Raw genomic sequence first — 27,511 nt, forward strand, 5'->3', positions numbered from 1 at the left:
ATTTTAAAAGAAAAACAGCTATGAATTACCTCAACGGAAGACAAAATGAACAAGATTTTACATTTTAACACATTACTGTCACAATCAAACTAACAGAAATATGAACTCAAATTAGCCATTTGGCACCTCAATTGGCCAGTAAATCATGGATTATATTCTACCTCAATGCCACTTTCCCACAATCGTACACATTCTTGGATCCTTTATCTAAAAATCTATTTCTGACATGAATGCATTCAGTAAATGAATCTCCACAGGCCTTGGTAGAGGATTGAGTTTTTTTAAACAATTAATAATACTGACATAATTTAGCAAGTCAAGAATTAAGTTGTATGCTGTTTAATTGTTGTTAGAGGTTAAGCAGTTTCTCTAAAGAATTGATCCATATGATTAGATCAGAAGTAAAGTTTGGTCTATAAAGGCCTAAAAGTTGAAGTTAAAAATCACACAACACCAGGTTATAGTCCAACAGGTTTATTTGGAAGGACTAGCTTTCGGAGAGCTGCTCCTTCATCAGGTAGCCGTGGAACATGGTCATAAGACACAGAATTGCCTGCAGATTCAGTCAATGCAGGCAGTCAAACCATGTAACATTTTATACATTCCTATTTGGAAATAGAACCAGTCTGACTCAAGATTGAGATACAAACAGACTTTAACCTCACATCTTCGATGCATTGTCTGAGCTGATATGTCACTTTTTTTTATAAAACCTTATAATGTGACTTAAAAGAAGTTCTGGGCTTTACATATTAATGAACCAAAACCTGAAACCCATTCTAAAAGATGAAAGACTTAACAGCAATCCAGAATTGTTCAATATATCATTTCAGTTGCATGACACTGTAATCTTTTGCTATAAATTCTCTGTCTTATGATCCTGTTCCACAGTTCCCTGATGAAGGAACAGCATCCAAAAGCTTGTATCTCCAAATAAACCTGTTGGACTGTAACCTGGTGTTGTCTGATTTTTAACTTTGTCCAACACCGGCACCTCCACATCATAGGAGTTAAAGTAAGCCATTCAGGTCATCAAGTCTTCCCCACCATTTAGTAAGATTGTGGCTGACCTGACGTCTTACAGCAAGTAACCAGAAAAACTAAGAGAAATTATGGTTTATTGCGAAAAGAGTTGAATGCAAGAGTAGGGAGGTTGTGCTTCAGATATACAGAGGTACCTTGATTATCCGAACGAGATGGGCGGGTACTATTTCGTTCGGATAATTGATTATTTGGTTAATTGATTCATTGCCTTTCCTCTGGGGCTCAGAGTTTTCTGAAGTTTCTTTTTGCCTCGCTCTGCCTGCCTTGCTCCCTCTCTCTGCCTCAGGGTTTGTTGCTGAGCAGAGACACACCCTTGTATGTAAGGGACCTGTAGCATTGCTGTAGCCATCCCCCGCCCATCAGTTCAAAGGAATTGACACAGTGAGCACTTGCTAAGCCCGCTCCCTATTCAGGAGATGAGACAGCAGCACACCACGTGTGAGCGCCTCCCACACCTCCCCTCCCCAATCCCTCATGTGCCCCAATCTTCCCCCCATCAGCCCCCACCCACCATCCGCGCTCCCCTGTCCGCACCCCCGAACCCCCGTCTGGCCCCGCTGCACTGCTCTCCCACCCTCCGTGCACCCACCCCCCTCAGTCACCGTGAGCACCCCCACCCTGTCCGCCCTTAACCTTTCCTATTCACGCACTTGTCCAAATGTCTTTTAAACATTGTAACTGTACCTGCAGCCACCACATCCTCTGGCAGTTCACTCCACATACAAATCACACTCTGTGTGCAAAACATGTCCTTTTTAAAACTTTCTCCTCTCATTTTAAATATATGCTCAGGTAATTTTGAACTCCCCCATCCTGGGGAAAAGAGCCTTGCTATTGACCTTATCTAAGCTCCTAATGATTTTATAAACTTCTGTAAGATCTCCCCTCCTGTGAAAAGAGTCCCAGCCTATCCAGCCTTTTTTGATAACTCAAACTCGACATTCCAGCAACTTCCTGGTAAATCTTTTCTGAACTCTCTCCAAGCTAATGATGCCCTTTCTCTAACAGGGGGACCAGAACTGCACACAGTTCTCCAGAAGAGGCCTCGCCAATGTCATGTTTGACCTCAACATGGCGTCCGAACTCAAAACTCTGAACAATGAAGGCAAGTGTGCAAAATACTTTCTTCACCGCCCTGTCCACCCGTGACACAAATTTTAAAGAATTATGTCCCTGAACCCCTAGGTCTATCGTTTCTCCAACACTAACAGGTCCCACCATTAACTGTGTAAGTCCTGCTCTTGTTTCTTTTACCAAAATGCAGTACATCACATTTCTCCAAATTAAACTCCTGCTCATTGACCCAACTGATCAAAATCTCTTCGTAATCTTAGATAACCTTCTTCACTGTTCACTGTACCAACAATTTTGGTCTCATCTGCAAACTTACTAACCATGCCTTCTGGATTCTCATCCAAATCATTTATATAAATGACAAACAACAGTGAACCCAGTACTGATCCTTGTGGAATACTTCTGGTCACAGGTCCCCAGTCCAAACGTCAATCATCAACCACCACCCTCTGTCTCCGACCATCAGGCCAATTTTGTATCTAATCACCCTGAATCCCATGTGATCTGACATTACTAATTGCTCAACTCTACCTTCCTATCTTTTCCCCAAGACTCCTGATTTCTTCACTGATTGCGTAAAATCTCAGCCTTGAATGTAGAATAAAGAATTCCACAGATTTACTACCCTCTGATAGAAGAAATTAGAACACAGAACATAGATCAGTACAGCACAGAACAGGCCCTTCAGCCCATGATGTTGTGCCGACCACTGATCCTCATGTATACACCCTCAAATTTCTGTGACCATATGCATGTCCAGTAGTCTCATAAATGTCCCCAATGACCTTGCTTCCACAACTGCTGCTGGCAACGCATTCCATGCTCTCACAATTCTCTGTGTAAAGAACCCACCTCTGACATCCCCTCAATACTTTCCTCCAACCAGCTTAAAACTATGACCCCTCGTGTTAGTCATTTCTGCCCTGGGAAATAGTCTCTGGCTATTGACTCTATCTATGCCTCTCATTATCTTGTATACCTCAATTAGGTCCCCTCTCCTCCTCCTTTTCTCCAATGAAAAAAAGTCCGAGCTCGGTCAACCTCTCTTCATAAGATAAGCCCTTCATAAGATAATCCACCTAGTGCTTTGCATAATTTTTAGCAAGATGTCTCCTTTTTTATAGTCCATTTCCTTTGAAATAAAGGCTGACATTCCATTTGGCTTCCCTATTATCTGCCAAACTTCTGTGTTAGTTTCTTGTGATTTATTATCAAGCAGCTTCAAATCATCTGTGCTACAGCTTTCTGCAATATTTCTCCTTGTAAATAATAGTCAGCTCCTCTATTATTCCTGCCAAAGTGCATAACCTCACATTTTCCCACATTAAATTTCATCTGCCATGTTTTTCCCACTCACATAATCTGCTTATATCATATTGTAGAAATTTTGTGTCATCCTCATCACTTGTCTTCTCAATGATTTTTGTGTCATCCCCAAGCTTGGCAATAAACCATTCACTTCCCTCATCTGACTTGTTAATATATATTATCAGTAATTGTGGACCCAGCACTGATCCCATGGCACTCCACTATTTATCAAAATATCCCCTTATCTTAACTCTATCTTCTGTTAATTAGCCAATTTTCTATTCATTTGAAAATACTAACTCCAAAACCATGGGCTCTTATCTCATGAACAGCCTTAAGTGTGATGTTTTTTGAACACCTTTTGGAAACCAAGTATATTATATCCATTGCTTCCCCTTTATCTGTTTTGCTTGTTACATCCTCAAACATTTCTGGCCCACAAACTATCTGCATTTTTTTGTTGAGAGGAAGGATGTCACTCAGATTTCGGAAATGGCCCGGGATTGTGGAGTTAATGTTGAGGGAAGTGGTCGTGAGGGGACTTGGGCTGCAGCGACAGCTGAAGAGGGGAGTACTCAGCCAGGAGCTATTGAAGTCATTGCGGAGGGTGGGTTGTGAGGGATTTGGGCTTTGGACAAACCTCGTGAAGAACAGTGCGCTATCACAGTAATGAGGAAGCAGTGGGGAAGAGAATATTCACTCAGGGGACTTAATCTGTAAATGGCTACTAGACTCAAGTGGCAGGAAAAACTGCTGCTGTAGGGAAAACAAAATTGGGGACAATTTGTAGTGATGGGAATATTTGATGCAGTGACAGGAAGTTGGATTCTGTACAGCAAATGTTTTGACATGAAGCCATCCAAAGGTAGCTACTGACAAGGAGAGATCTGGATTTGAAGGTCACTTTTGGAATCGTTACCTTGATAAAGCTGACCACCAGCAAAGCAACAGAGTTGAGTGACAATACTCGGGTGCATAGAATCATGGAAAGTCAGCAGAGTGGTACTAACTGTAGTATGCCAGCCATGTGACAAGAGGGGCCCCAAGGAGTCAAAGTGCTGGGCTCGAGAAGCCCAGTGCTGCAAGTATAAGCAGTATTTTTTTGGCAGCAGTTGAAGTGGGAGGAGCGACTGCAAGGACCAGAGACCCGACGGGAAGGTAAATTTAAAGTAGAAAAACTTACCTCAAGTATAGGTGGGGCGCACGCTGAGCAGGAGCGGACATGGGACTGCTGGGTAAGTGAGTGTGGGATATAGGTAAAGCAGTATTACTTCTGCAACCCATAATTGCTTTTGTGAAGTAAATGAACTAATTTATACAATTGTATAATTGTTTCAGTCAAGAGCTGAGTTAGCTAAAGTATGCATACAGGAATTAAACTATGTGAAGGAAATACATAATTGCTTTTGCGTTAGCTAAAATGTGCATACTAGAATGAAACGTGCTGCAAACAATGGAAGATGTTACAAACAAATAGATAAGGTGTAAAAAGAGCATTGAGTTATGCCAACTCGGCATATTGCCCCCATGTAGGCACTAAAATGAGCCAAGATAGCTGCAAATAAGGGATAGGGTAAATAAGAGTGAGGGTCACCCAGCTTGGAGTAGGGGGAGAAGTAAACAAGGGTGGGGCACAGCTGGGCAGGGGCAGAACACAATAAGGAATAGTGATAGGTTTGAAGGCCAATGAGGTAAATGGGGAAGTACCGAGAGAGACTCAATTAAACTGTATAAATTGTGGGGTAATTTTGGATCGGTGTGTCTACTTGTTAGACACCTGTCTTGCAAGAATGTTTCAATAAAACTCGCTGCTTCAGAATTTGACACGGACTGAAATTTATTGATATGTGAGCTTTGTTTCTTACATAAGGCATTATATTTGGGCGGTTCCTTTACCCGAAACATTACTCGGGTAGTGTCTCTCATCCATCCTCCTCTTCTAACCAAAAATAAAGTTTCTGTGTGCCGGATTGGTAAGTGGACACGTCTTTTTTCAGTTCTCAGTAGTCTCAGTGGGAATGTTGGTTAGGGCAGTTGAGTGTTTCTCCTGCATGTGGGAGGTAAGGGGCACCACTAGGGTCCATGCTGACTGGATCTGTGGGAAGTGCACCCAACTCCAACTCCTCAAAAACCGCATTAGGGAACTGGAGCTGGAGCTGGATGAACTTCAGATCATTCAGGAGGTGGAAGGGATTATTGAGGGGAGTTACAGGGAGGTAGTCACACCTCAGGTACAAGAAGAAGGCAGATGGGTTACTGTCAGGGGACGGAAAGGGAACTGGCAGTCAGTGCAGGGATCCCCTGTGGTCGTTCCCCTCAATAACAAGTATACTGTTATGGACACTGTTGGGGAGGACGACTTACCAGGGGTAAGCCATGGGGTACAGATCTCTGGCACAGAGTCTGTCAGAGTTGCTCAGAAGGGAAGGGGGAAGAGGAGTATAACATTAATCATTGGGGACTTCATTGTTAGGGGAGCAGATAGGATGTTCTGTGGGAAAGAGAGAGACTCATGGTTGGTGTGTCGCCTCCCAGGTGCCAGGGTTCATGACATCTCTGATCCTGTTTTTGGGATTGCTGAGGGGGAGGGGGAGCAGCCCCAAGTCCTGGTTCACAAAGGCACCAAAGACATAGGTAGGAAGAGAGATGGGGATTTCAGGGAGAAATTCAGGAAGCTAGGGTGGAAGCTAAGTGCTAGAACAAACAGATTTGTTAACTCTGGTTTGTTGCCGTGCCATGTGCTAGTGAGGCAAGGATTAGGGAGAGGGAGGAGTTGAACACATGGCTTCAGGGATGGTGCAGGAGGGAGCATTTTGGATTCCTGGATAATTGGAGCTCTTTCTGGGGTGGTTGGGACCACTACAAACAGGATGGTCTTCACCTGATCCATAGGGGTACCAATATCCTGGGGGGGGGGGGGGATATTCGCTCATGCTCTTCGGGTGAGTTCAATCTAATTCAGCAATGGGAGGGGAACCTAAATCGCAATTTGAGTATACGGGAAGTTGAGAGTAGTGAAGTCAGAAATAGGGTTTCAAGGTCGCAAGTGGGCACCGACAAGCAGGAAGTTGGTTTGAAGTATATCTATTTCAACGCCAGGATCATCTGGAATAAGGTGGGTGAACTTACAGCTTGGGTTGGTGCCTGGGACTTCAATGTTGTGGCCATTTTGGAGACATGGGTAGAACAGGGACAGGAATGATTGTTGCGGGTTCTGGGATTTAAGTGCTTCAGTAAGAACAGAGAAAGTGGTAAAAGAGGGAGTGGTGCAGCACTGTTAGTCAAGGACAGTATTAGGGTTGCAGAAAGGACGTTTGATGACTCATCTTCTGAGGTAGTATGGGCTGAGGTTAGAAGCAAGAGAGATCACCCTGTTTGGAGTTTTCTCGAAGCCTTTGAATAGTTCCAGAGATGTAGAGGATAGGTTTCCAAAGATGATTGGCGATCGAAGCTAAGTGACAGGGTCATTGTTATGGGGGACTTAAACTTTCCAAATATCGACTGGGAATACTATAGTTCAAGTACTTTTGATAGGTCAGTTTTTGTCCAATATGTGCAGGAGGGTTTCCTGACACGGTATGTAGGCAGTTCAACAAGGGGTGAGGCCACATTAGATTTGGTACTGGGTAATGAACCCGGCCAGCTGTTAGATTTGGAGGTAGGTGAACACTTTGGTGATAGTGACCACAATTCAGTATGTTTACTTTAGCGATAGAAAGGGCAAGTGTTATTGATGGGAGAAAGGCAATTGTGATGTGATTAGAATCACAAGATTTAGAATGCATAGGATGGGGAAAGAAACTGCAGGGGATGGGCACAACTGAAATGTGGAGCTTATTCAAGGAACAGCTACCTTGGGTCCTTGGTAAGTATGTACCTGTCAGACAGGGAGGAAGTTGGCGAGCATTATAGGAAGGATGCGAACGTTTTGGAAAGGGTTCAGAGGAAATTTACCGGACGTTGCCTTTTATGCAGGGATGGTCTTTGAGGAAAGGCTGTGGGAACTGAGACTGTTTTTGTTCGAGAGAAAAAGGTTGAGAGGTGACTTAATTGATACATATAAGATAATCAGAGGATAAGATAGGGTGGACAGTGAGAGCCTTTTTTCTCAGGTGGTGATGACTAGCATGAGGAGCCATACCTTTAAATTGAGGGGTGAGAGATATAGGACAGATGTCAGAGGTAGGTTTGTTACTCAGGGAGTAGTCATGGTATGGAGCGCACTGCCTGCAACAGTAGTAGACTCACCAACTTTAAGGGCATTTAAACAGTTGTTGGATAAACATATGGATGAATATGGAATAGTGTAGGTTAGAGGGGCTTCAGATTGGTTTCACAGGTTGACATAACATTGAGGGCCGAAGGGCCTGTACTGCGCTGTGATGTTCTATGTCCTATGTTCCATAAGCGAGTGGGGTACATTGTCTGAAGTTGGTGGGTACAGGAGATAATTCAGAGGAAAAGAGATAAGGTACATGCCACCAGCCAAGGAGTAGATCAGGAGTCAGGTAGGTCTGTAGGAGAATCAGAAGGTCCAGAGGCTGCTGGGTTTCAGTTAAACATCTTGTTGTTGGGGGATGATGCGTATTGTTTTTGGGTTCATCTAAAATGAGAGCAGAAGGCAATAAAGATGGAAGTAGATACGGATTCAGTGGTGTCACTGATTCCCTCATTAATACATTGGGACAAGTTAACGGCACTAACATTGAAGTCTGCAAAGACTACACTACAGACATTCATGGAACAAGTGGTGCCACTGAAGGTGTAGGTATGGGTAAAGTACAGCTGAAGGACCACTGTGCTGAACTGCCCATGTATGTAGTAAAAGGCAACCACCCAGCATTATTTCGATACTCCCGCTTATAAAACTTAAGGTTAAGTTGGGGTGTGATTATTAAGCAAGAGACACAAAAACAAGTTTTCAAGAGATTTTGTCCAGTTACAAAGGTTTCTTCAAGGGATCCCTGAAGGAAGTGAAAGCAGTAGAAATCAATCTTCCGTTAAAGCGGAAAGCTTATCTAAAGAGTTTGAAGGCACGACCAGCACTGTACACCACATTGTCTAAAGTGGAGGTGGAACTGGAATGGCTGGTGAATTTGGGAGAGTTGGAACCAGTAACCACCAGTGAATGGGCCACTCTAATCATTCCTGTCTTAAAAACAGATGGTGTGAGGAAAATAGATGGTGATTTTAAGGTCACAGCCAACCCAGCCCTGTGTGTGGATCAATACTCACTTCCATTCATTAAAGACCTGTTCAGTAGAGTGGCTGAGGGCTAGAAATTCTCAGAAATTAATCTGTCACATGTCTACTTGCAGATGGGGCTTGCCAAGGAGTCCCAGCCGCCACTGGCGATAATGACATACATGGAACTGTTCCACTACAAGTAACTTCCTTTTGACATCATGTCAGTGCCAGCTCTATTCCAGAGGGCCACGAACCAAATTTTGAGTGGATTGCCTGGTATCCAGTGTTATCTAGATGATATTTTGGTTACTGGATCCTCCAAAGAGGAGCATGTGAAAACCTAAAAGAAACCATAAAATGATTTCAGGAGCATGACCTATGAGTAAAAATGGAGAAATGCAAGTTTTCAAAATACTCCATACAGTACCTGAGCCATGTAATCGATAGCAAGGGACAATTCAAGGTACCCATGAAGATAGAGGCTATAATGGAGGCCCCTTGACCAGAAAATATGTCTCAACTGAGATTGTTCTTGAGACTTGTAAATTACTGTTGCAAGTTCATATCTAATCTGTGCTAAACTGAGCTAAATCAGTTGCAGGGGAGATGATATCCATGGAATATGAGGTGGCTTCCCGGAAAGTGAAGCAAGCCTGAAGTGTTGACTCACTTTGATTCGACGTTGGCGTATGACACCTCGCCTTATCGAGTTGGGGCTGTACTTTCACACATCTTACTAAATGGAAAGGAAAGACCCATTGTTTTTGCATGGACCTCATGAACAAAGATGGAGGAGAGCTATGCCCAAGGGGAAAAGGAAGGATTGTGCATTTGATTTAGTTTTAAGCAGTTCACCCAACTCCTTTTTGGCAGGCACTTTGTGTGACTGACTCACCACAGGCCACTAACCTCCATTGTTTGCCTGCATAAGGGATTACCATCAATGGTGGCTGCACACCTGTAGAAATGGGCTCTGACTCTGTCAGCCTCCTCATATGAGATCAAATACAGACAGGCAGAGAAGCAGATGCTTTGTCATGGTTTTCCCTTCAGGAAATAAGAATGTCCCCGAATAGAACCTGAAAATTATGTACTCTTCCCAGGAAACAAGGTCCCAGTGAGACAGGTGTGGAATGCTACCCAGAATGACTCAGTCTTGAGTCTAGTGGTGGACATAGATGTGCAGGTCAGGTGGATTGGCCATGTTAAATTGCCCATTGTGTTAAGTGTGTTAGTCAGAGAGAAATGGGTTTGGGTGGGTTACTCTTTGCAAGGTCAGTGTGCACTTGTTGGGCCAAATGGCCTATTTCCACACTGAAGGGAATCTAATCTCATAGGCTTGACAGGAAGAACTTGTTGTTAAAAACTGCTCACAAGCATGCCCTTACCTGCCCAGGAGGTGGGAGTTGTCTGTATTGGATGGGTGTTTAATGTGGGAAATGAGATTTGTTATCCTTCCCCTATTAAGAGGAAAGGTGCTGGAACAAGTACACAAAGGGTACTCTGGCTTGGTGTTAATGAAGGAGATAGTGAGGACTGCAGATGCTGGAGATCAGAGCTGAAAATGTGTTGCTGGAAAAGCACAGCAGGTCAGGCAGCATCCAAGGAACAGGAGAATCGACGTTTCGGGCATAAGCCCTTCTTCAGGAATGAGGAAAGTGTGTCCAACAGGCTAAGATAAAAGGTAGGGAGGAGGGACTTGGGGGAGGTGCATTGGAAATGCGATAGGTGGAGTGAGGTCAAGGTGAGGGTGATAGGCCAGAGTGGGGTGGGGGACGGAGAGGTCAGGAAGAAGATTGCAGGTTAGGAAGGTAGTGCTGAGTTTGAGGGATTTGACTGCGACAAGGTGGGGGGAGGGGAAATGAGGAAACTGGAGAAATCTGAGTTCATCCCTTGTGGTTGGAGGGTTCCCAGGCGGAAGATGAGGCGCTCTTCCTCCAACCGTCGTGTTGCCATGGTCTGGCGATGGAGGAGTCCAAGGACCTGCATGTCCTTGGTGGAGTGGGAGGGGAAGTTGAAGTGTTGAGCCATGGGGTGGTTGGGTTGGTTGGTCTGGGTGTCCCAGAGGTGTTCTCTGAAACGTTCCGCAAGTAGGCGGCCTGTCTCCCCAATATAGAGGAGGCCACATCAGGTGCAGCTTTGAGTCCTTCATGATGGGGGATGGAGGTGTACAGGGACTGGATGTCCATGGTGAAGATAAGGCGCTGGGGACCGGGGAAGCAAAAATTATGGAGGAGGTGGAGGGCGTGGGTGGTGTCCCGAACGTAGGTGGGGAGTTCTTGGACTAAGGGGGACAGGACCATGTCAAGGTATGCAGAGATGCATTTGGTGGAGCAGGTTTGTGGATTTTGGGCAGGAGGTAGAAACGGGCGGTGCGGGGCTGTGGGGCTATGAGGTTGGAGGCGTTGGATGGGAGATCCCCTGAGGTGATGAGGTTCTGGATGGTCTGGGAGATGATGGTTTGGTGGTGGGAGATGGGGTCATGGTCAAGGGGGCAGTAGGAGGAGGTGTCCGCGAGCTGGCGTTTAGCCTCAGCGGTGTAAAGGTCGGTGCGCCAAACTACTACCGTGCCTCCCTTGTCTGCTGGTTTGATAGTGAGGTTGGGGTTGGAACGGAGGGAGTGGAGGGCTGCATGTTCCGAGGGTGAGAGGTTGGAGTGGGTGAGAGGGGTGGAGAAGTTGAGGCGGTTAATGTCGCGGCGGCAGTTGGCTATGAAGAGATCGAAGGCGGGTAAGAGGCCAGCACGGGGTGTCCAGGTGGATAGGGTGTGTTGGAGGCGGGAGAAGGGGTCGTCAGAGGGTGGGCGAGAATCTTGGTTGAAGAAGTAGGCACGGAGGCGAAGGCGATAATGAAGGAGATAGCCAGGAGCTACTCCTGGGGGCCAAAGGTGTAATCCCAGATTGAGGACAAAATTGGGTGATGCGAATGCTGCACACGATAAGGAAGGTGCTGCTATTGTCATCCCTTCACCCATGGGAATGGCCTCAATTATTGTGACAGCAGCATTTTGTGGACCAGTAGAGGGACACATGTTACTAGTGGTTGTGGATGCTCACTCAATGTGGCCGAAGGTGACGGTTATGCAATCAGTATCGGTGGCAGCAATGATAGGCCAACTGGGTGAAATATATGCCAGGTTCAGGAGCCAGAAACAAGTCATGAGTGACAATGGTGCACAATTGATGGTGCAAGAGTTTGAAGAATATTCCAAAGAGGAACAACTGTGTTGGCTTAGAATTACACGTCTGGTGATAAATGGATCCCAGTGGTGGCCGTGGCTCAGACAGGACTACTGTCCTCCATGGTACAGACAAGAGATGAACTGGTCTGAAGGAGACATGTGGATCAGCTGGTTGCTTATAATCGCCAACAGGGGTGATATCCCTCAGAATACCGAGCCTGTCCAGATGGGATCAGGGTGTCGATTAAGTCATGTATCTCCGAGCCAGGGTAAACATACCCTGAGGTGAGACAAAGCAGCATTACAGATCAACAACCACCAATCAGAGAGGTACATATCTGTGGGACAACAGGAACTTCCGGAAACCCTGGAGACTACACTCGTTAAGACAAGGAGCCAGCCTTCTCAGCATCGCCGTCTTCCCCCGAGAGACTGATCACATCAATATACAGTATAGAAGGATTGTTTCCTTTTTCTATGTTTATTTTTGCAAATAATTTGATGATGTACATATGTTAGCTATAATTCCTGCATAATAATTATAATTGTTGGATGTATACATATATATTATGCACATATTGTTAAGGGGAGTAGTAAAATAAAGGGTGACAGGTATAAATAGAGAGGGGAGGGGGGGGAGAGAGAATGAGAGACTGAGAGAGAGGACCATGCACAAGACCATGTATGTGTAACACTGCAATAATTCAGGGCAAATGTAAGAAATACATAACTTAATTTTAATTTATGAAAGGCTGCTACTGAATTAGATAAATTAGGACAAACAGAGTCATAGAGATGTACAGCAAGGAAACAGACCCTTTGGTCCAACCCGTCCATGCCGACCAGATATCCCAACCCAATCTAGTCCCATCTGCCAGCACCCGGCCCATATCCCTCCAAACCCTTCCTACTCATATACCCATCCAGATGCCTTAAATGTTGCAATTGTACCAGCCTCCACCACATCCTCTGGCAGCTCATTCCATACATGTACCACCCTCTGCATGAAAAAGTTGCCCCTTAGGTCTCTTTTATATCTTTCCCCTCTCACCCTAAATCTATACCCTCCAGTTCTGGACTCCCGACCCCAGGGAAAAGACTTTGTCTATTTACCCTATCTATGCCCCTCATAATTTTGTAAACCTCTATAAGGTCACCCCTCAGCCTCTGACGCTCCAGGGAAAACAGCCCCAGCCTGTTCAGCCTCTTCCTTTGCTCAGATCCTCCAACCCTGGCAACATCCTTGTAAATCTTTTCTGAACCCTTTCATGTTTCACAACATCTTTCTGATAGGAAGGAGACCAGAATTGCATGCAATATTCCAACAGTGGCCTAACCAATGTCCTGTACTGCCGCAACATGACCTCCCAACTCCTGCACTCAATACTCTGACCAATAAAGGAAAGCATACCAAACGTCTTCTTCACTATCCTATCTACCTGTGACTCCACTTTCAAGGAGCTATGGATCTGCGCTCCAAGGTCTCTTTGTTCAGCAACACTCCCTCGGACCTTACCATTAAGTGTATAAGTCCTGCAAAGATTTGCTTTCCCAAAATGCAGCATCTCGCATTTATCTGAATTCAACTCCATCTGCCACTTCTCAGCCACAAAAGGTATGAGAAAAGATTCCATGTTTCCCATAGGAACGTCTTGATTTTTGACTTCAAGGAATTAAAGGGACCACACAAATTCTTCCCCTTATCACCAGTATTTCTCCTGATTGCTGGGATCAATGTCGTTTCTGGATACTTGCCGTTATGAAGTGAATCCCAGGAAGAAAGTCTCTGTCATGCCACCTGTTATCCTCTGGATTCAGTCATTGCCCCGGCCCTCTTTCCTACTGTACAACAGATATTCATCAGAACCCTCGCTTTTACCAACAAACTCTGAACAATTCTCTTCAAGTTCAAGCTCCTCAACCCCATCTTCTCTCCTGTCCACTTTTTTTTACTTTATAACTTTCTAATTTCTAATAGAGTTCTGATGAAGGGACATTGGACCCGAAATGTGAGCTCTGCTTTCTCTCCCCAAATGCTGCCATACCTACTGAGTTTTTCCAGTAATTTCAGTTCTTATTTCTGATTTCTAACATCTGCAGTTCTTTGGTTTTTAATCAGAAAGAGAATACAACTTCAACGTATACAATGCTCATTGTAACTATTAATTGAGAAGATAATTCTAATTACTCCAGCATTGTCTATGATTAATATTAAACCTAACCAATACAATCTCTCCAGATTTGCAAAAATAAATTGTATATTAATATTGGTAAAAGCCAATCATTCTTAGTTTTCACAGAATAATGACCAGAATTATGAAGTCAAATTCTCAATCTCATTTGTAAAAGCAACTCCAGAGTACAGTTGAAGAGAAATGGCAATTGACTCATAAAATTATTGTTAATCAATGCCTGATACATTATTCCCAATGTAATATAAATCGTGTTTGTTAAAACCGAATGGACTGTCTGAATCCATGTAAGTAACAGCATTGGAGGGCATTTGGAGATTGTTTCAGCAGATCCTTACCATTCACCGTGTGCTGAATCACAAGCAGGAAGAACCACAATGTGGTGAACATCGTTCATCCTGAGATCACAAGCAGGAGGAGGATTACCTGAGAGGGAGAGAAGTGACAGTCTATTTATTTGTCACCAATGTCACGGTACATCAACAGTGCATTCGTACCACCTTACAGCACACAGACCAAATTTAGTGCTTGTGTTCTATCCTACAAGCATTTGGTGTGTAATCTTATTCTTTTCCTTTTTTTACTTCTCCACGCAATTTCTCTGAACCTTTTCATAAAATACTCTGATTGATGAGCATCTAGAGAATAATTCTGAATTAAAGTGATTCAAGGCTTGAGGTTTGACATGAATGTTCGTCAGTGGGCTGTAACTATGCCCTCAGGGTTGGGTGCCCAACAAGAACTGAGCCTTAAAGCATGGAGAACTGTACGCTGTGCCATTAAAACATGCTGTGGCCATGCTGATAAATGAATGCACACTATTTCAGATATTATGACTGGCAAACCTTCATTAGTCATAGACAGTCAGAGAGTCATAGAGATGTACAGCATGGAAACAGACTGTTTTGTCCAACTACTCCATGCCGACCAGATATCCTAACCTAATCTAGACCCATTTGCTAGCACCCTGCCCATATCCCTCTGAACCCTTCCTTTTTATATACCAATCCAGATGCCTTTTAAATGTTGTAATTGTATCAGCTTCCACCACTTCCTCTAGCAGCTCATTCCATACACACACCTCCTCTGCATGAAAAAATGCCCCTTAGGTCCCCTTTAAAATTTTTCCACTCTCACCCTAAATCAATGCCGTCTAGTTCTGGACTCCCTCACCACAGTGGGAAGGCCTTTTCTATCTACTCTATCCATGCACCCCATGATTTTATAAACCTCTATAAGGTCATCCCTCAGCCTCCCACACTCCAGGGAAAACAGCCCTAGCCTACTCAACCTCTCCCTATAGCTCAAACCCTCCAACCCTGGCAAAATCCTTGTAAATCTTTTCAGAACACTTTCAAGTTTCACAATATCCTTCTGATAGGAAGGAGACCAGAATTGTATGCAACATTCCAAAAGTGGCCTCACCAATGTCCTGGAAACCCATGACATGACCTCCCAACTAAAGAATGCTCAAGTTAATACTTCTTTTTGAAGATTTTTTAGAAAACACTTGTGATTATTAAATCCATCCTGTGCAAGATGATTATCATACCCAAGGATTGATGAAATGTTTTTCACACTTTTATTGTAATTTAATTGTTTTGCTCAGAGCTGCAGCCAAAAACAGGCCTTATTCCTTCTCCATCACTGTAAAGTAGGCGGAGCAGCCATCTTAGAAAGGTGAGTGGCCAATCTTAAAAACTGGCGTCACCGTATTTACAAAGGCATAAGAGATCATTCAGCCCCTCAAATACATACTGGCTCTTTGATTGAGCTCAACTATTTGCCCTGCTTTCCCCTTTCAGCCCCACATATTGTCTTATTCCCTGGCAACTGTAGAAACAGCTCAAACTGAGAAAGAGGCTGCCATTTTAAATTGTTTTCCTTTCTCATCTGAGCTAGTGAAATAAGGAAAACTACATTCCATCATTTTAAAACAAATACACTGACTCTGAAATTGTACAATTTTTGAAAAAAAAATGAGGGAGAGTAATCGGAACCCGGTGACCTTTTCTAATTTTCCAGAAGCATCTCTTGAATGGCTCAGTCTCGAGTTACCTGATCCTTGAAACTGAACTGTGGTGATTGTAATGCACAGCAGCTCACCTCTCGTGCCCGGAGCGTCTCGCAAGAAATTCATTCTCTTCTTCTGGTGGCAAAGGCATGAGGCGAGTTCCTGCCCATTACAATCACGACATGAACAGTGCAAGAAAATCATTCAAGGAAGAAGCCCAATTATTTCAGTTTGATTGAGGGCAATTGTTTAACATGCTTGAACTTAATTAAACCCAAACTAAGCTTTAGCTTCTGTTATCTATCAATTACAACCTGCCTCTCAACAATATGCTTCTAACATTCAAAACTTTGAAAGCAGTTGAATAAAACTAATTTCAATTTAAACAAATATATTTGAATCATGTGAAAATTTAAATAATGAAGTAAATGTAAAGACCACAGAGTTTTTGAAATATAGAAGTGCGTCAGAATATGGAGAAGGCAAAGACAAAGCAGGAGAACAAGACCCATAAGATATAGGAGCCGAATTTGGCCATTTGGCCCATCAAGTTTGCTCCACCTTTACTGACTCCTTAAGTCCATTCCATATTTTACTTTCATAATATTTTGGTATTACGAGCAAATTTAGCAACTTGGATTCAAACCCTTTAGCCAAGTTATCAATATGCATTGCTAAAATGTTTCTCAATCCCATTCTCCTGCCTTGTCCCCATTACCTTTGATCACAGCACCTCTGCTGCCAGACCTGTTCGCATTTCTCCAAGAATTTTGGTCTTTTGTTCATTTCAGAGCCCCAGCACCCACAGTTCTTTGTTTCATTTCACTAACAAAGAGCTATTTTCAGCTTTGTGTTTCTGACAAGATTATCTACATATCAGGTAAGTACAGTGAGAAACCTTGGGCATTTAAACATTGCCCAGATACAAGACAGATTCCACTTTGTGTTTTTCCAGGAGACCCTCTCAATCCATCAGACAAAATCAAAATAATTAACCCAATGGCACTGGCAGAGCAGACAGTCTCAGGTTCAATATCTACATGCAAATATAGATACGGACATACAAATCGGGAGCAGGAATAACCAACTATGGTCTCAGCTGCAGGTTCCTGTCAGATCTCCAGAAGACTCTGACTCCCTTGCCTTCTGATGTGCCGAGTAAGTCACCCAGTTCAAGGACAATAAACAACAGACAACAAAGCATGACCTTTCCAGCAACACACACAGCCCAGGAAAGAATAAAAGGAGACACCTTCTTTTCAGATGTTGTCTCCTTGCTCTAGCCTCTCCCACAAGGAAAATCTTCCTTTCACCGACTCTCCGATAAATTACAAACAAACCTTCAATGATACAAGAAGGTTACTTTTCATGTTTCTAAATTTCCAAATGATCCAGGCCGACCTTTTCCTCCAAGTAACTTGTTCACACCAGGATCATTTGTGAGAACCTTCAACAGACTGCTTTGAATACAATTATGTTGTTTCTTCAATAAAATGACCAAAACCAGAACTAGTTCTCTCAAGGTGGCCTCACCAATGACCTATATAAATGTAGCAAAGCATCCTTACTTTTACATTGCATCCCCTCGCAATTAAGAGCAAACATCCCATTTCTAAATCATTGCTAATCATTTGCTGTGCCGATACACTAACTTTTTGTGCTTCATGCACCAGGACACCCAGATCTCTCTGTTCCAAAATGTTCTGCACTGTCTCATCATTTAAATAAAATGTTGCTTGTCTCTTCTTCCCGCCCAAACAGACAACTTCACATTTTTCCACGTTAGAATTAATCTGCAAAGTTTCTACCCATTAACATAACCTTTCCACATCTGTTTAATGACTCCTTAAATTGCTTCCACAGTTTACTTTCTTACCTATATTTGTATCACTCACAAATTTAGCAACTTTTCATTTAGCCCCTTCATCTAAATTATCAATATAATTTGTAAATAGTTGAGGTTCAGTGCTGTTTTCTTGGGCATTTCTTCATTACAACTTACAATCTGAAATGACACGGGTATATCTATGATTCCTGGTACTATCCATCCGACTTGTCACCACAACAACTTTAGCTCTTATTTTATGCTGTAACCTTGTGAAATGTCTTCTGAAAATTGGAAGTACACAGAGCCACAGGTTTCTGTTTATCCACATGGTTTGTTACTTCCTTAAAGAATTCAAAGATCAGAAAGCAGCCTATGTGTGGAGCTGCAGGAGATGGGAGAAGTTTCTAAATGGGTATTTTGTATCAGTGTTTACTGTTGAGAAGAATATGGAAGATATAGAATGGAGGGAAATAGATGGTGACATCTTGAAAAATGTCCATATGACAGAAGAGAAATTGCTGGATGCCTTGAAATGCATAAGAGCGGATAAATCCCCAGGACCTGGCCAGGTGTACCAGAGAACTTTGGGAAGCTAGAGAAATGATTGCTGGGCCCCTTGCTGAGATACTTGGATCATCAATAGTCACAGGTGAGGTGACGGAAAACTGGAGGTTGGCTAACATGGTGCCACTGTTTAAAAAAGGTGGTATGGAAAAGCCAGTGAACTATAGGCCGGTGAGCCTGACATGAGTGGTGGGCAAGTTGTTGGGAGGCCATCCTGAGGGACAGAGTGTACATGGATTTGGAAAGGCAAGGACTGATGAGAGATTGCATGGCTTTGTGCAGCAGAAATGATGTGTAACAGACTGGGAGGTGTGCGCAGCAGGTCAGTGTCACTGTGTAACAGACTGGGAGGAGTGCGCAGCAGGTCAGTGTCACTGTGTAACAGACTGGGAGGTGTGCGCAGCAGGTCAGTGTCACTGTGTAACAGACTGGGGGGAATGTGCGGCAGGTCAGTGTCACTGTGTAACAGACTGGGAGGTGTGTGCGGCAGGTCAGTGTCACTGTGTAACAGACTGGGAGGAGTGTGCGGCAGGTCAGTGTCACTGTGTAACAGACTGGGAGGAGTGTGCGGCAGGTCAGTGTCACTGTGTAACAGACTGGGAGGAGTGCGCAGCAGGTCAGTGTCACTGTGTAACAGACTGGGAGGAGTGTGCGGCAGGTCAGTGTCACTGTGTAACAGACTGGGAGGAGTGTGCGGCAGGTCAGTGTCACTGTGTAACAGACTGGGAGGAGTGTGCGGCAGGTCAGTGTCACTGTGTAACAGACTGGGAGGAGTATGCGGCAGGTCAGTGCCACTGTGTAACAGACTGGGAGGAATGTGCGGCAGGTCAGTGCCACTGTGTAACAGATTGGGAGGAGTATGCGGCAGGTCAGTGTCACTGTGTAACAGACTGGGAGGAGTATGCGGCAGGTCAGTGCCACTGTGTAACAGACTGGGAGGAATGTGCGGCAGGTCAGTGTCACTGTGTAACAGACTGGGAGGAGTATGCGGCAGGTCAGTGTCACTGTGTAACAGACTGGGAGGAGTATGCGGCAGGTCAGTGTCACTGTGTAACAGACTGGGAGGAGTGTGCGGCAGGTCAGTGTCACTGTGTAACAGACTGGGAGGTGTGCGCGGCAGGTCAGTGTCACTGTGTAACAGACTGGGAGGAGTGTGCGGCAGGTCACCTTTTCGTCACTCACTAAACCTCACAGTATCTCTATACAACCACCTGCTGAAGAAGCAGTGCTCCGAAAACTAGTGTTTCCAAATAAACCTGTTGGACTTGGTGTTGTCTGATTTTTTAACTCTCTCTAATCAGTTTGTATCCCTCTCATAACTGGTCTTTCCTTTTGGTTTGGTTTCGTTTGCAAAGGTGTCTGCATTCATTTTCTCGAAGTCATCAATATATTTTGTGAACAGTTGCAATCCCAGCTCTGTACTTTGTGGCTCTCCACTGGACGTGAACTTGAAAAATAACACCTGCCAATATATTTCCTCTAACACCGTGGACTCTTCTCATAGTACTTTGACTTTTGGGATGTAACTTGTTGAATACTCTCTGTAAGTCCAAACACATCACATCTACTGGTTCTCCTTATCCACTGGTGGCTGACACTTTCTTGAAAAATGCTCATAAATTAGTCAGACATGATTGCCCTTTCATCAAGCCATGCTGACTCATTCGATTAGGTTACGATTTTCCAATTCTGTTGCTATTACTTCCTTAACAATTGATTCCAACTTTTTTTCCAACAACAGATGTTACACTAATCAGCCTGCAGTTACCCTCTTTTTTCCTCCTTTTTTTTGAATATATTTTGGTTTTTTACTGGAATGAAGCCAGTGCGTTAAGCGATATATCCAAGCAAAGGTTGCATGGGTGGGGTTTGCAATGTATTGAGTTTATGAGATGGAAGGTTGCTCCTCCGATCATATTTAAAATAATAAGGAATTCGTAAACATAAACAAAGGGAAATTAATCCAGAAGGAAACATGATCTTAAAGTGAAGTAGAGCTGACATTGAGGACTGAAATCTGGAGTTGTTTCTCCCACAAAGAGTTCTGGAACTCTCCCCAAAAGCTTCTTATGAGTAATGTTAAAATTTCTAGACGGAGCTTGTGCTTGCTTGGTAAGAGTACTGATTACTGTGAAGCAAAGTTGAGTAAGTAGTTGAGATACAGATCAGCAATGATCTAATGGAATGGACAAACATGAGTAGCTGATTGTATTAATCCTGTTTGTGTGTTAAATGAAGAAAACCATTCTTCATAAGCATATGATACACTACATTTAACATTATAAATATTCCTGATTGAGACAAAGCATGGGTGGGAGAACAGAACCACAGTGCCATACCTATGCAGTTGCTTTTTCCAGGATCTATGGGAGCGGAGAACCAAATAAGAGGTCACCTGAACATGAAATGGAAGACTCAAGTTTGACTGTCTGCTCCAGGTACTGTGTAAAACCATTTTAACGTTTCCAATCAATAATCAAGAACCTGCCCATCTCCTGGAATCCAAAGGTCTGGCAAAGATAAACGAGAATCACAAGGTTTTATAGGTGTATTAACAGTAAACAGGTTATAAAGAGGAGTGGTGGGATTGATAAGGAGTCAAAATGGAGAACTGTTGGTGAAGGAAAAGATAAGATTGAGGTTTGAAATGAGTATTTTCTGCTGTTCATCAAGAAAGGGCTTTAATGACTCTAGAGTGAAAAAGATTTCTGGGATATTAGATAACAGAATATTAAATAAAATGGAGCAGTATATATGTAAAAGGAGAAGTCACCCAGTCAAGATGAGGTTTGTTTCACACTATTTCGAGATGTAAAGGTGGAAATTGGAAAGTTGCTGATAGACGTAGACCTGATTCCCAAAGGCAGAACGATGGCAAATGTTTTACTCTGTTCTTTTTATTCACAATGGAATATGGAATTTGCTGACTGGGCCAGCATTAATTGCCCATTCCTAGTTGCCCTTGTGAAGATGATGGTGAGCTGTTGCATTGAACAGCTGCAGACCATGTAATGTTGGTCAACCCAGAATGGTTTTCCAGGATTTTAACCCAGTGACACTGATGGTACAGTGATACATTACCAAGTCAGAGTGGTGAGTCACTTGAAGGGAAACTTGCAGATGATGGTGTTACCATGTATCTGCAGATTTTGTCGTTCTAGATGGTAGAGGTTGTGGGTTTGGAAGGTGCTGTCCAATGAGCATTGGAAAATTTCTGCATTGTATTTTGTAAATAGTACATGCTAATGCTATTGAGCATCAGTAGTGGAAGGAATAAATGTTTATGGATGTGGTACCAATCAAATGGATTGCATTGTCCTGGATGGTGTCAAGCTTCTTGAGTGTTGTTGGAGCTGCCACTCAACATGCAAGTGGAGAGTATTCCATCACACTCCTAAATTGCATTTTGTAGATGGTAGACAGGCTTTGGGGAGTCAGGAGGTGAGTTACTCACTGCAGGACTCCTGGATTCCAAACTGTTCTTGTAAGGAATCCAATCGAGTTTCTGATCAATGGTAATCCTAGAATGTTGGTAATCGGGAATTCAGTGATCATAACATCACTGAACATCGATAGACAATAGACAATAGGTGCAGGAGTAGGCCATTCTGCCCTTCGAGCCTGCACCACCATTCAATATGATCATGGCTGATCATCCTTAATCAGTATCCTGTTCCTGCCTTATCTCCATAACCCTTGATTCCACTATCCTTGAGAGCTCTATCCAACTCTTTCTTAAATGAATCCAGAGACTGGGCCTCCACTGCCCTCTGGGACAGAGCATTCCACACAGCCACCACTCTCTGGGTGAAGAAGTTTCTCCTCATCTCTGTCCTAAATGGTCTACCCCGTATTTTTAAGCTGTGTCCTCTGGTTCAGCACTCACCCATCAGCGGAAACATGTTTCCTGTCTCCAGAGTGTCCAATCCTTTAATAATCTTATATGTCTCAATCAGATCCCCTCTCAGTCTTCTAAACTCAAGGGTTCACAAGCCTTGTCAAGGGACAATAATTGTTTGATTTTCTCTTGTTAGAAGTTGGTCATTGCCTGGCACTTGTTTGGCAAAAGCTTTACTTGTCACTTGTTAGCTTAAAAGTAGATATTGTCCAGGGGTGTTGCTGCATTTCAACATGGATGCTTCCGTATCTGAGGATTTTTGAACAGTTCTGAACATTGTACAAACATCAGCAATCATACCCACTTCTGACCTTAAGATGGAGAGAGGGTCACTAGGAAGCAGCTGAAGGTTGTTAGGCCTCGGACACTATACTGAGGAACTCCTGCAGAGATGGCCTGGAGCTGAGATGACTGACCTCCAACAATCATAACCATCTTCCTAAAAACCAGGTCCGACTGCAACCAGGGGAGTGTTTTTGCCCTGATTCCCATTAACTCTGGTTTTGCTAGGGCTCCCTAATACCACGCTCAGTTTCATAAGGAAGGGGTGAAGAATAAACTTGGTGATTATCAGCCAATGTGTAAGGGCTGAGAAAGCTTGTGAGAAACAATGATCTGTGTTACACCTGACTGGGGTATTGAGCTCAACACCAGGTCCCGCTATTCCCAGAGTCTGGGGTATTGAGCTCAACACCAGGTACCGCTGTTCCCAGAGTCTGGGGTATTGAGCTCAACACCAGGTCCCGCTATTCCCAGAGTCTGGGGTATTGAGCTCAACACCAGGTCCCGCTATTCCCAGAGTCTGGGGTATTGAGCTCAACACCAGGTCCCGCTATTCCCAGAGTCTGGGGTATTGAGCTCAACACCAGGTCCCGCTGTTCCCAGAGTCTGGGGTATTGAGCTCAACACCAGGTCCCGCTATTCCCAGAGTCTGGGGTATTGAGTTCAACACCAGGTCCCGCTGTTCCTAGAGTCTGGGGTATTGAGCTCAACACCAGGTCCCGCTATTCCCAGAGTCTGGGGTATTGAGCTCAACACCAGGTCCCGCTGTTCCCAGAGTCTGGGGTATTGAGCTCAACACCAGGTCCCGCTGTTCCCAGAGTCTGGGGTATTGAGCTCAACACCAGGTCCCGCTATTCCCAGAGTCTGGGGTATTGAGCTCAACACCAGGTCCCGCTATTCCCAGAGTCTGGGGTATTGAGCTCAACACCAGGTCCCGCTATTCCCAGGGTCTGGGGTATTGAGCTCAACACCAGGTCCCGCTGTTCCCAGAGTCTGGGGTATTGAGCTCAACACCAGGTCCCGCTATTCCCAGAGTCTGGGGTATTGAGCTCAACACCAGGTCCCGCTATTCCCAGAGTCTGGTGTATTGAGCTCAACACCAGGTCCCGCTGTTCCCAGAGTCTGGGGTATTGAGCTCAACACCAGGTCCCACTATTCCCAGAGTCTGGGGTATTGAGCTCAACACCAGGTCCCGCTGTTCCCAGAGTCTGGGGTATTGAGCTCAACACCAGGTCCCGCTATTCCCAGAGTCTGGGGTATTGAGCTCAACACCAGGTCCCGCTATTCCCAGAGTCTGGGGTATGGAGCTCAACACCAGGTCCCGCTGTTCCCAGAGTCTGGGGTATTGAGCTCAACACCAGGTCCCACTATTCCCAGAGTCTGGGGTATTGAGCTCAACACCAGGTCCCGCTATTCCCAGAGTCTGGGGTATTGAGCTCAACACCAGGTCCCGCTATTCCCAGAGTCTGGGGTATTGAGCTCAACACCAGGTCCCGCTGTTCCCAGAGTCTGGGGTATTGAGCTCAACACCAGGTCCCGCTATTCCCAGAGTCATCATTAAAGTTAAATATTATTTAAAGGTACATGAAATTCCCCACTTCACCAGTTTTTTAGATCCAGATTGACAGGAGGAACAGACCAGGTTTCTATACTTAACAAGAATTACAATTCCTTATAAATAAATAGTTTCCAGCTACAGTTAAAAAATTATGAACCTTCAACATGTAAATCTGCTGGCTGAAACTCCAACCCACTTATAAAACACACACACAGACCTCAATTTAAAAAAATGGATATTTTGGGCACAGGATAAGCCTGTGAACACAGTTCAATTGTCTCAATTCATAATGTCCACAGATATGGTCTTTTTGGCTTGTCAGCGTGCTGCCCCTTGCTTCTCCTTCTCTCGACACTGTCACTCAGTTAGAGAAGGTACAGAGTGGCTGGTTCACACTCAAAATGTCTCTGGCTGACTGGTTACATGCCACAGCTTACAGCAACCGCTGATGAGAGACTAACCAGCTTTCTTCGGTTTAAGGTGTTTTTACAACAGAGAAAAGAAACAGCGATCCTATTACTTCTGTCAAAATATTCATACCTGCCAAGCTGTCCTGCTATCCTGACATTGACAGGCTAAAGGCCTTTGTAACTGATAACTGGTCACTTATCTAGCTACATGGTTGTCAGTCAAAGTCTATTGGTATAGACCCCTTGGCTCCAGGTCATCTACAAACTAGGCTTCCCATTCTGCTTGAACAAGCAGCTGTGTAAACAATGCTTACAATCTCATACTTGTTTTTAAAAAAATGCAACAACCCTTCAAAAATCCTTCATTTTTAAAACAATTATTTTCCCATTTTAATCCACAATCAAACCAGAAAATTAAAAAGATTTGGTCCTTCCATTTGGATGAAGAATTCATGGCCATTGGGCAAGCGTGGACGAATAAAGAGAGAGCATGGATTTATGAAGTTGAACACAATTGAGATTATTAATGAGGTCACATGGACATTGACGTGTCTATCAACTCTCAAACAACTACTTACAAATGAACAAAGAAGCTTCTCAGAAAAATTTGATGATATGAAAGTATGATGACCTCCAAGGTCTCCTCCAAGCCATAAACTATTCTGATGATGAACTATTTCATTGTTCTTTCACTCTCACTGGGTCAAAACCTTAGTACTCCCACCCGAACAGTATTGTGGGTGCAACTGCTCCCCAAAGACTGCAGGTTCAAGATGGTAGCTCATCACTAACTCTCGAGGGCAATTAGGGATGAGTGACAAATGCTGGCTTAGAATGACACCCCTCCATTGCATGAACAAATCATTAAAGAGAATGCAGTAGAGGTACAAAATTATCAAAGGGATGGAACACGTTTGTGTTATGGGAAATAGGTGTTCTACAGACTGGAACTTTTGCTTCCCAAGTTTCTGTTCCTGAAATGCATTAATGCCTTCAATGAAGAGTACTGGCTACAGTTTCACAACATGCAGTTGGCAGAAAACCTGAAAGTGCAGTAAACAGGGAGGAAAACAGAAATAGATTTCAAGAGATCACAAGCAGACTTATTGAATGGCCACATGACAGATGAAATTCAATGGAGACAGTTTTGGGGCAGTTTGGGCTTGCAGGCTTCTGCCAGGTCACTCTGCATGCAGGAACACATAGACATCTCATACATCCTCCAGTAAGATGGCAGAGGGGTAGGGCTTCTGAGCCCAGGGCTTGTCTGCTCCATCCACTTTGCTTTTCATTTTGTTTCATTTCTTTTCCTTTTTTACTCTTCGCTCTCTTGTTTTCTCTCTTCAATTTTATTTTACTTAGCTCTTAGTAAAGACCTCGGTCCCGGTTATGGCATCAGTGACGGTGAGTGGGCCCAGTAGCGTGGACTCGTGGCAGCATCACCAGGGGCAGGTTTGGGTTCTCGCTGGTGCTTCTGTATTGGTGAGGCAGTCCTAGCACTGACATGCTGCTGTTCCTGCTGTGGCAAGTTTGGGTTCCTGGTAGCACCTGCATGCAGCACAGTTTCATGGAGGCAGGCGGCAGAGACGAGTCTGGGCCCAGACCTGATGGAATTAGCAGCAGCTTTATTGGCAAGCTGGGCCCAAAGCAGACTCATGGTGATGGTCAAATCGAGTTTGGGCTGATTTAATACTCGGCTGCATTGGTAGCACCTGCACTGGCAAGGTCCAGTGAGGACTCAGTGGCGAGTCACTGGGGGAGGCGAGATTGCACTGAAGAGCGGTGACTTTAGTTTCGGGGCTGGTGCCGTGGCAAAGCGGACACGTGCCTGGCCACTAAATCCATGGCCCATGATGGAGCACTTCACAAGAATGACTGTAAATTTGAATACTTTTTAAAATTTATTCATTTTTCTGCTTTTATGCTCAATGTTTTGGTTTATTTTTCTGTGTTTAAAGATAGCGGTGGAAAATTATGATACTGTATTTTGTAACGAGATACAAGTGACAATAAATAAATCAAATGCAGTAAGCATATACATCGGATATGACTTATGGCTCTCACTTTGTGCTAATTTGCTTCCATTGCTGATCAGCACAGAGGGAGAGGCAAGCAACTTGTCATAGTGGGGAATACTGAACTAGCAAGGGGGCTGATATGTTGTTGTAAGGCACTGAGCTATACTAATGTCACACCTACAGCTTCTTGCAGTCTGGAAAGCAGAATCACATAAGGCTTTAAAAGCAAATAGAAAAGCAACATGATAAAAATAAATTGGAGGAAAATGGGCAAAGGGTGGAGAGTAGGACTAGTTTGATTGCTCTTGTAGAAACCAGTGCTGACGTAAATAACTGAATGGCCTTCATTTGTGCTGGAGCCAGTCCATGAATCTTTGATGAACATTGTCTTCCAAACGTAAAATTATTTTCTGTGCTATGAACAAATCACGGTCTCAAAAGCAGCCCAATTCTTCAGATGCTAACATTAGACACTGAGCGTTAGATTGCAAAACTGAAACTGCCTGCAAATGTGAATTTATTTCTTTATGGGATGTGGGTGTTGCTGCCAAGTTCAACATCCATCACGAATTACCCTTGGAAAAAAAAACTGAGTGTCTCAGAGCTATTTCAGAGGGTCAGCATGAACCATATTGCTGTGAATCTGGAGTGAGGCCTGCTCAGACCAGGTAAGGAGAATAGGTTTCCTTGCTGAAAGGACATTGATGAACCAAGAGAGTTTTTATGACCATCTCGAAATTTCATGGTCACTGTGATTGACATCAATATCTTATCTTAATTTATTGAATTAAATCAATTTATGTTTCCCCATGCCTCCATGGCACAGATTGGTATGAGTGGAACTGGTTTCAGTTGATGGGCACTGGAACCAGGAGTGAGGTGAGGGAGTGGTTCTGGTGGGAATGGCTCCATTTGAACCAGGCTGCGACTGATGTCCTGCTGAATCAAATGGG

General features: G+C 44.0%; 1 protein-coding gene across 5 annotated transcripts in view; it reads right to left on the reverse strand.

The window, feature by feature from the left end:
- The window catches only part of LOC122541328 (butyrophilin subfamily 3 member A1-like), a 160,500-nt gene that overhangs the window by 46,781 nt on the left and 86,208 nt on the right, over positions 1-27,511 (reverse strand). For 3 of the 5 annotated variants that reach the window (XM_087979248.1, XM_087979247.1, XM_087979249.1), the window contains exon 2: positions 14,325-14,412. In XM_087979248.1, coding sequence (XP_087835374.1) covers positions 14,325-14,376 — 52 coding nt within the window. In that variant the 5' untranslated portion in view covers positions 14,377-14,412. Of the gene's footprint in view, positions 1-8,661; positions 8,954-14,324; positions 14,413-20,731; positions 20,753-27,511 lie in introns of those variants that run through there. The other 2 variants (XM_087979251.1, XM_087979250.1) reach the window with 2 other exon arrangements.

Source organism: Chiloscyllium plagiosum, unplaced genomic scaffold (assembly GCF_037043375.1).
Source record: "Chiloscyllium plagiosum isolate Xiang-an unplaced genomic scaffold, Cpla_swu_hap1 HiC_scaffold_35, whole genome shotgun sequence".
Classification (NCBI taxonomy): domain Eukaryota; kingdom Metazoa; phylum Chordata; class Chondrichthyes; order Orectolobiformes; family Hemiscylliidae; genus Chiloscyllium; species Chiloscyllium plagiosum.